The sequence below is a fragment of the Pelodiscus sinensis genome, chromosome 14 (assembly GCF_052426305.1).
Source record: "Pelodiscus sinensis isolate ZL-2025 chromosome 14, ASM5242630v1, whole genome shotgun sequence".
In the NCBI taxonomy this organism is placed as follows: Eukaryota; Metazoa; Chordata; order Testudines; family Trionychidae; genus Pelodiscus; species Pelodiscus sinensis.
The window spans coordinates 9,173,183-9,182,804 of record NC_143065.1 but is presented as its reverse complement, the minus strand read 5'-3'; the positions used below and the strand labels follow the sequence as shown (position 1 = coordinate 9,182,804).

The following is a 9,622-nucleotide window of genomic DNA, read 5'->3' as shown; positions in this document are numbered from 1 at the left end:
CTGACTAGGTCCATGTGCCCCTGAGCCGGGACCCGTTGGCCTTCAGCAGGCCTGATGCTGCCACCTGCCCCGCAGCCTCAGGAGCACATGGAGCCGCTGCTCCCCTCCCTGCCGACGCTCCTGGGCGGGGATGGCAGGAACAGGGTGGGATCGGGCGCTGCCTGGGCACCCCTCTGGCAAGGTGGCATCCCCTGCACAAGCCAGGCAGCAGAGAAGTGAGGTTGGGGCAGGGGGGAGAAGCCAACAATCCACCACCAGTTGCAGCACTGCCCAGGTGCCGGGGGAGGGAGGGATGGGCGGGGGAGCAGCACGCGCTGAGCTATGCAGAACTGGAACGCCCGTGTGCGCCCCTTGGGGAGTGCTGAGAGCTACACCACGTGGCGCTCCTTATTGGCACCCTGGTAGCACCTAGGATCCCAGGCACGGCCTAGCAGTACGTCACCCAGGACCTCCTGCAGCCGCCTGGCCCTGGCCCAGCACCGACAGCCGGAAGGGCCCCTCGCCACTCCTGTACCATCAGCATCTCCCTTGAGACACCCCAGCCGTGCTCTGCTCAGGCCCGGCTTGGTCTGTACCGTAGATGCTCACAGGCCAAGCCCGCAGGGCAGTGAACCTCAGCTCTGTGCCCCTGCGTTTCCCCACGCGCCCAAAGACCGGTCGGGCCCTGACCCATTACAAAATGCTGGGTTTATTGAAAACGTCTTCACAGGCTACGACGAGACAGCATTCTCGTCCCACCCGCCGGCCAGCGCACGTGGTGGTACAACGGGCTGGGGGCCACACACCAGGCACTGGACCTGTAGCAATACTTCTGGTTTACAGCACATAGAAAAATAGCAGCAGCCAGGCTGGGTGGGCATGCAGAGTCCACTGCTGCCTGCCCAGCGCGCCCTGGCGCACCAGAAGGGGCAACAGCGCAGGATTGCTCCGGGACCGGAATACTGCGCGAGCACCTGGCCCAGCGAGACGGGGCTCTGGCCAAGAGCCTGGCTTCTCCCAACGAGCTTTGCCATGGTCATTAGCCCCTCCCCGGCTCCTCCCCTTCCCTCAGCCACAGGGACCACGGCTGGCTGTGGCCTTTGCCCCCGCCGGGCAGCGGGAGCACGGCCTCTGAGTGGAGCCCTTCCTCGTGCCTTGGGATTGTGGCAATGGGGCCTTTGTACCCCGGGTCTTACCGCTTCCACACCAGCCTGACCACGCTGGCGCTGTGAACCGGCCTCCCCCGCCAGCCCAGGACTAACGCCAGTAGGGAGCACAGGCTGGGGGGCAGGGAATCTTGAGGCAGGCAAAGCGCGGGGCCCAATGGTTGTGCTGCCAGCGGGGGCTGCAGGAATCAGGCTGCTCTGCTGTCTGCACGGCCCGGCAGCAGCTGGCTAGAGGAGGCGACTCGGGTAAGAAGCAGGTCATGGCAGTTGAGCGCCACGTTTCGCTCCTGGACTGCGAACCACCTCACCCCCAAACAAACCAGCCGAGGCCCCCCCGTGCCACAGCTGGGCCCTGAACATCCTGAGGGACACGGGCTCGGGCGGAGGCCAGCCAAGATCCCGCTGGCATCAGGGGATGGTAACCCTCGCCTGCTCCGCGCCTGGCCTGTCTGCAGGGGTCCTTCACCAAACACCGCTTGCTCTTCCGCGGGCCGGGGCAGACCTCAGCCAGTCGGGAACAGGAGCGAGGGGCGTTTGGTGAGGAGCAAAGCGAGTGGCAGGGAGGGCTGGCAGCGTGCACGCTGGGAACACCCGCATGAGTATCCACGGCTGCCCGTACCACCGCGAGGGCCCTTGTCTCCTGAGCACAGCGCTCACAGGACGGTCCCTCTTCTCCTCTGTGCAGCCCCGCTCGGGCAGACGGGGTCTCGGAAAAGGACCATGCCACCACCAAGAACCTGCCTGGCTGCTCATCTCTGGGCTACCGCCTGGCCGCATTCCCCTGCCCTCTGGAGAGAAGAAAGGATGCTCTGAAACCCTAGCGGGGTATACGCTCCCCGCCACCTCCCAGCTGATCTGAGCAAGCGCGACTGGCAGCCTGCCCTTGGTGTTCAGCGGTGCAACGCAGGGGGCGGGGGAGGAAGTAACGTCCGGCCTTCCTGCGGGAGCCGCTCTGGCATCCCCGTAGAGTTCTCCTGCTTAGCGGCCATCCTGCTCGAGGGGCAAAGGACAAAAAACGCAGCTGGGAAATGGCACGTAACCTGCAGCTAGGACAGGAAAACGGAGGAGTGCTCAAAGCAAGCAACCGACTTACCGATGGGCAGCACAGTCCTACCTCGGTGCGCCCGGAGCCGAGCCCCGGCACAGGCCGGTAGCCACCACGACACAAATGGCAGTGGAACAAGCTCAGCCGGGCTCTGGAGTCAGCATCACAGCGCTTCTCCCTGCACGGGCCACGCAAGCCAGCAGGCATGGCTGCACAGATGGTGGCTCCATCTCCCCCCTAGGATGCTGCCCACTCTACCGTGGCATGCCAAGACCGGCGGCTGACACGATCAGCGTGCACCGCTGCCGGCAGCCCGGGGCCTGACCTCAGGGGGGGCAAGCGCTGGGCGCAGACCTGACCCAGGCAGAGCGCTGAAGCAGCGTGGGTGGCTGGTCCTGGGGGGGGAGCCCTGTCTGCCATGTGAGCCCACAGCCCTGCTTGCTGGGGCTCCCCCCAGAGCCCGGGTTAGTGTCGCTGAAGGGCTGTAAGCACAGTCGTACCCCAGCAAGAGGAGCGGTTGGCTGTGCAAGACGGGGTCAGACCCACCCCCGAAATTATCCCCGGGGAAAGCAGCGATCCTGGCCCGTCGCTGTATTGCAGCCAGTCCCCACAGAGTTGCACCTCCCCCCGGGGCGTGGCACAAGAATCTCCCCCACTCAGTTTGCTCTTGGCCCCTGAATAACTGGATGTCAGCCGGAGTCTGCCTGGAGCCCGCCATGCCCTGTCTGGCACCACCCGGGATCCGTCATTGTCCACTGCCCGCCGGCCTGACGACTGACAGAGCCTGGCCTGAGGAGGAACATGGCACCTCAGCGGAGCTGCGTGTTGGGACCCGGCGAGGCCCAGGCCCAGAGCAAGAGGAAACGCGTCCTGGTGAGAACTGTGCATAGGGCGTGTGTTGCAGAAGAACAGGCCACGCCCCGGCTGCGTCCCCCTCCTGAGCTCCTCCCGGAGGGCCAGCCCCTGCCCGGGGCGTCTCCTGGAACCCAGGGCCACGGCTGTCCTCGCCGAAGAAAAAGCGGAAGTTGGAATAAAAAAGGAGGTAACGCGGGTCTGGCCCCGCAGCCTCTCCCCCGAAAGGCCCGGTCGCCATTCTGTCGTGCCACTGTCCCACGGATGCGACAATGGCCCATGCTGGTGTGGTAGGTGCTCGAGCCTCCGGCTCCGCTGGCGTTGTGGGCTGGGTACTGGGCGTCTGGGCCCAAGCCAAAGCCCTGGAAGAACATGTGGTTTTGCTGGCACCGGCCCCTCTCCTAGCGAGCAGCAGGGAGCCCTGCGGGCACCGGCGCAGGTTAGACGGACAGTCAGTCCCTGCTGGAGCAGGGGTCCCTGCTGGTAGGAAAACAGCAGTATCGGGTGCACGTTGTGCTGATCGGGGCGGCAGACCGAGCGCTGCTCTGGCACCTCCTACGTCCAAGAGGCGATTCCAGGGCCGCCGAGCCGCTCGCTTCCTTGCCTGCTCACAGCCAAGCCGGAGACGCGGCTCGATTCGCTCTCCAGCGCGGCGGCCCCAGGACTCCGACGGAGCCGGCGCGTGGGAGCGAGCTACGTACAGAAGTGGCTGCACGGCCGGCCAGTACGCCGGGCCATGGGAGGTACATGGGGCTTGGCCACCACAGAGGGTGGCGGCGCCAGTCAGCAGCTACACGGGCTGAGAGTCAGACTCTCTCGACAGCAGCCACGCTCACCGCGGGCCCCTGGAGAACTGGACAAAAGTGCTAGTTCCTGGCAAGGTCCATCCGAGCCACAGCTGTGGGGCGCCGGTCACCTGCAAACAAGCCACAGAGCCACGCGACTCATCCAGGGCCCCGCCTTCACCCCGGGCTCCCCAGGAATTTATTCCGGGGGGAAGGGGTGAAGAGAGGCGACAGGTGACAGATCCCAGCTCGTGAGACCTATCACGCCCTTCGGGGGGGGAATCCAGAGGCACCATCTCCCTGCCCAGTGAGCTGCCCCGACTATGGCGCCCCCACGCTGCTTGGGGCCCAGTCCTGCTCCCTCGAGCGCTGTGGGAAGTCCAGACCGTAAGGCAGCAGCGCCGGGTCTGTGGGCATGTGGCGTGTAACTGCACCAGGGACGCTGCTGCAGCCGCGGAAAGGCTGAGCCGCTAGCACTGGGCTGGGGTCAGGGGAGGGCAGGCGTGACCAGGGTCTCGGTAACGCCGCCCATCAGGGAGAAAGACCCGGTGAGCTCTTTCCCATCCAGCATTCCCTGCCAGTCCTCACGCCACCGGGGAAGCAAGGCCAGAGCGCCGGGTTTGGGTGAGAGCTGCTCACGTCCATTCCCCTGCCAATACTGGGAAAGGCACCCAGCACGAGCCAAGAGCACCGGCCACTGGGAGCACGGTGCAAATGCCACCGGCCCCCCCTGGAAGGCCGCAGCCACACTGACAAGGCACCAGAGACGGGCTGGGGGAAGGAAACACTCAGGGTGCAGGCAAATTGGGGGGTGGGAAAATGGCCTCTCTCCTGCAGGGTACAGCAGGCACCCCCCAGGAGCAGAGTCCGGCCCCGAACGGCCCCGAGCTGAGAAGGGCCCTACCTGCGGTGCCCGCGCGAGAGGTAGTCCCGATTCAGAGAGCAGAGCTGCTGCTCCAGACGGAAGATCCGGAACGCCAGGTAGGAGGAGGACACCACCAGGAGGCAGATCCTAGGCACAGACAGGAGCTGGGGTTAGGGCTGAAAGCCTCGGGGGCCACAGCTGCTCAGCAGGGGCTGCGTTCTCCCAGTCGGGGCCTACGGGGCCGAGAAGGGAGGAAGGGGCTAAAATCAAGGGGGCGTCTCCACGGGACACACGGGTACTTCGGCTGAGTCTCCACATGCTACAGCGGCAGCGCGTCTCCACGGGGCTGCCCGGCACGGCACCACCTGGCTGGCCTGCAGGACAGACCCCAGTGCCCAGGCGTGACCTGGAGAGCAAGTCCCATGGGCTCAAGGGAGCCGTCCTCACTGCACCAAGACTGCAGGGCCCTCTTCTGGCTGTGGGAACCGGCCTTCAACGCCCACCCCCCGGGCAGGGCCACGGAGCCTGCGTGCACAAGGGGGCCAGGCCCAGTGAGCCGCGGCAGGCTCCCAATACAGCCGGGGCGGGATGGAGACTTGCCTTCCGTGGTGCTAGGAGAAAAGGGCTGGATGGGAGCCCCAGGGACCACGTTCTCTGCAGCCCCAGCACAGGCAGCAGCAGTGCAGGGTCCCCCTCCTGGCCACAAGAGGCTGGCCCAATCCCCGTGACCTGCTCCAGGGCCCTGGGAGGGCACCGGCTGGCTGAGGAAGCACTCGGTGCTGGGCTCCCAGGCCTGGAACGAGCTAGTGGGAGCCTAGCACAGAGGGCCGGCTCGCTGCAGGGGACATGTAAGCACACCCTCCCTCCCAAGCGGGAGCCGTGTCGGGGCAGAGCAACTGGTCAGCCTGGGGACGAGGGGAGCGTTTCTGGGCCCTCCCATGGATCTCAGGTGCAGAGCCCATCACTAGCCTCAGCCCAGTGCGACTACAGAGTGGCCAGCACGCTCCCTCCCGAAACCGGCCACTCTGGCCCAGCTGGGAGCTGCTGGCCACAGAGGCCCTCTGCAGCCACGAGCGGCTTCCAGCCTCCCGCTCCCCAGGCTCCTCTGCCTTTGGTGCAGAACGGCGCCGCCCGGACACCAGCCCCGCCCCGGCCACACAGAGCGGGGCAGCCTGGCTCCGCGACAGAGGCGGCAGGCCTCAGGACTCCTGGGAGCCCACCCCTACGAGGGCTATTCCAGGGAGCAGCAAGGGGCAGGCCTGTGGCGGAGGGCACGTGGGGGAGAAAGCCGCCGTCCCTCATCAGCCTAGGAAGCTTCCTGCCCCCCACGCTGGTCTTGGGCTGAGAAGTGGGGCTGCTCCCAGGGAACCAGTCCACCGTCACCTGGCCACCCCTAGCGGCCACGGCGCTCCGCCCCACACAGCAGTCTCCGCCCGGCGCAGGCTTACAGCACGATGAAGATTTTCAGGAGCTGATAATCGGATGGTCTCAGCTCCGCTACGTAGCTGGGCTCCTCCTCCAACTCCTCTTCCGTGTTTATTGCGCTTTCTGAAACCAGGGCCAAGAGACGCCTGACGCAACAGACAGACGGGCTGTTCCCGCGTACCGACCCGGCCTCCCCCAGCAGGAGCCCCGACAGACCTGCCCTGCCCAACGCTCCCGACGGCGCTGTCCCTGGGGAACCCCTGGCCAATCCCCGGCCCTTTCCGTGAGCGTCTGTACCTCACGCGGCCTGTGTTCGCCGGGGACGCCCCGCACAACGGAACTCTCTCCTGCGAGGGGAAAACCGCACCAGAGCCTCGACCCTCTGCTGCCCCGTGCAGCCAAGTCTTGCCAGGAACCGGCGCCCGAGCAGCTAGGAGAGGACCCTCTCTCCACCAAGGCTGCCTGGGCGCCTGTCTGTTCCCCGACTACGTTTCATGAGGGGCTGGCCACCGCCAGTCACCACTAAGGAGCCCGGGGCTCTCCGGCCAGGCAACCCAACCAGAGCAAAGCTCTTCGATGGGTCACAATGCCCCAGGCTCCGTGTCTCTCTCTCCCCCGCAGTGGAGTGGAGCGGAGCGATCTGCAGCCACCATGCAATGGGCAAAGGCTGTACTCTACCAGGGAACTGCTTTGCCACCGAGGCGGCTGTCGCAGAGGCCACTGGAGCGGTGTCCTTGGCTAGGCCTCCTGCTCTCGGGAGAGCTCGGGGGGCTGTTCCTGTGTGCTGTGTGGGGAAACAGCGCCAGGGCAATGCTGAGCAGCGCCACATGCCCCTTGGGGGGCAGAGAGGAGGGTTGCAGCCCGTAGGGCTCTCGTGATGGCTCTGAGCTGCGCACAACCAGCGCTCCAAGGGGACCAGCCTCCATCCGTAGCCAGGGTCCCAAAGGGATGCTCTTGGTCACATTATTGGATTTTGAGGGGAGCAGCCAGGTCACTGCTGCACCCGTGGGGGGTGTTTGCCCCAAAAGTGGTACAAAGGGGCCATGTGAGGTGTCAAACAAAAGCTCCCTGTCTTCTGATTCTGTATCTGCTCTTCATAGATCTGTATAATGTCTGGGGGTGGAGTTATGAATATGTACTCTGGATGGAGACTGGAAGTTTCTCTGTATGTGGTTGAGTAATGGGCCAGGAATGTTTGCCCAGGGACATGCTAATGAGCAAGTCTCCACGGAACAATGGATCTCTGGAGGCCAAAGACACACCTGGCCACTGGCCACGTGACTCCCTCCAGCTTGGAAGAAGCCAGCAAGGAGGGATAAATAGGCCATGTGGTCGACTCCATCTTGGTCTACAGATCTGCTCCTGACCCCAGATGCGGCCTCGGAGGGAATCACGAGCCGGGAAGAACCGTGGACCCATCCTGGCATAGGATGTGCACCAAGGACTTTTAAGCCAGCAGCTGTAACATCTCTGCTAGAGCCTGCATCGACAACTGGGAGATTCGATGCATGTAACATATGATACTTTAACAGCCTCACTCTCACGCTTTTCTTTCCTTTAGTAATAAACCTTTAGATGTTAGATGCTAAAGGATTGGCCCAGCGTGATTTGTGGGTAAGGTCCAGAGTGTAAATTGACCAGGGATCTGTGGCTGGTTTCTTGGAACCAGACAGAACTTGTTCAGGGAAGGTGGGATTGGGTTCTAGACCCCCCCACCTGTGTATGAGGCCCGGGGCCATCTGGGGCACGGATATTGCTGGGGTGTTGGAGGGGTTTTGCTCGTGAGGCTTCAGGCAGGCAGCTGAAGCGCTCTGTGGGACTGGTGTGTGGCCTGTTTGGAGAGGTCACCAGTCTGGGGGCTGTAAGGAGCTCCGCAGTTGAGCAATTTACCCTGAGCGGACGCCCTCAGCTGTGCCCAGACCCGGCCCGGTCTGTCAGCTCTTCACAAGAGAGACAGCAGATACTGCTTCCTCCTTCCCTGGCAGCCAGGGCCTGCATCTCCTAGACACCGTCGGCGCGTCCTCCACCCACCGCCCGGCCCGGTGCCGCACAGGAATGTGGGCTCAGCCAGGCACCAGCTGCCAGAGGCTCAGTCTAGGGGCTGCGAGAACTAGGGAAGCCAATTTCTAATCCCCGGTCTGACCCTTTGAGTCCCTCAGCCAATCCCCCAGCCCCGGTGCCTCCATTTCCCACCGTGAGAGGTCGGAAGGGCGGCCAGCCAAACGACCCATCCAAAGCCAGGCACCGGCCAGAGAAACCTTCCCACGGCCAGTCGCAACGGAGACTGTAAACACGCGGCTGAGTGGCCCCAGCGCCAACCCTCCACGCCCAGCTCCCCGCACCTGACACCAGGGGCTCCTGGGAATTGAAGGAGCTCTCCTTGGTGCTGAGGCTGCTGATGGAGGCGCGGTGGATGCACTGGTAGTCTGCATCGGGGAGAGCGAGGGAGAGCGCCGCCGGGGAAACCTTCCTCCACTTCACCTCCGGGACGATCACCTCCTGCGGAAGACACGAAGGTCAGCGACACCCCCGCCCCGGCCTCCAGCACCGACCAGCCAGGCCCAGAGGGAACTCGCTCAGCAGGACTGGGAGCTGCTCTGCGCACCGGAGAGGCCCCCGCCAGGACCCATCTGGGCTGCCAACCCCAGCCACATTCCCATCACAGGGCGACCAGTAACATCAGCCGCAAGTGCTGGCTTCCAGCCCCGGCAGAAGGGTGCCTCGCTAGGGCCAGGGGGCGTCTCCCCCGGAGCAGGCAGGGCGCGGCAAGCACGGCCATGGCGGAAGCCTGGCTGAGGTTTTCGGCACAATCGTGGGGCTTGGGCGGATCTCTGGTCATCTCGCTGGAAGGGCCATTCTGAGCAGCTGCCTTGACTTCCCGGACCGGCCCAGGGATTCCCTTGTCCCTGCACCGCGCTCACAGGGCCAGCAGCCAGACCCCACGACACTCTCCGAGGGCTCCCGGAGTCGCTGCCTCGCACCTGCATCGCCCAGGGGAGCCTGCTGGCCCCGCTTTCGGGCTGCAGCATCCAGCATCCCGGCCTTGCCTGCTCAGCAGGCGCATGGGGTTTGGCGCTGCACCTCGCCCCTTGGGGAGCCGGGACGACAGGGAATCTGGGACCGGCAGCTCTCCCCAGTCTGAGCAGCCGGGACGCACCCGCACACAAGGGAAAGGGGGTTGTAAAACCACCACCCGCCTGATGCGGAGCTCGGTGCGGCTCAGCCCGCGTCAATCTCACCAACAGAGCTGGTTTGGGAAGAAACCAGGCCTCACCCCCTTGTGTCTCTAATAGGCTGGGGCCTACCCAGCTAGTCCACCCTGCGAGCATACCCCCCATGGCTCCTCCATGCCAGGGGAGCTCTACAGCAGCCTCCCCTCCCCTCGGTCTGACTGCAAGGGCCTGGGCACATCAGTTAGATGCCCCTGCTCTCTGAGTGCAAGGGCCGGAGAATCTGCCGGGTGCCTGGGAAAGTCGCCCAACGGTTCGTCCGCTCCGCACCACGC

At 64.8% G+C, this 9,622-nt stretch overlaps 1 protein-coding gene across 9 annotated transcripts in view; it reads right to left on the bottom strand.

Annotated features, from left to right (window-relative positions):
- Positions 1–668: 668 nt before the first annotated feature.
- The window catches only part of GRAMD2A (GRAM domain containing 2A), a 44,714-nt gene continuing 35,760 nt past the window's right edge, over positions 669–9,622 (bottom strand). For 6 of the 9 annotated variants that reach the window (XM_089781938.1, XM_075897531.2, XM_075897535.2 and 3 more), the window contains 4 exons: positions 8,460–8,616; positions 6,141–6,240; positions 4,732–4,839; positions 669–3,958 (listed from right to left, as the gene is read on the bottom strand). In XM_089781938.1, the coding sequence (XP_089638064.1) occupies positions 3,955–3,958; positions 4,732–4,839; positions 6,141–6,240; positions 8,460–8,616 (369 nt within the window). In that variant the 3' untranslated portion in view covers positions 669–3,954. Of the gene's footprint in view, positions 3,959–4,727; positions 4,840–6,075; positions 6,241–8,459; positions 8,617–9,622 lie in introns of those variants that run through there. The other 3 variants (XM_089781937.1, XM_089781939.1, XR_012895817.2) reach the window with 2 other exon arrangements.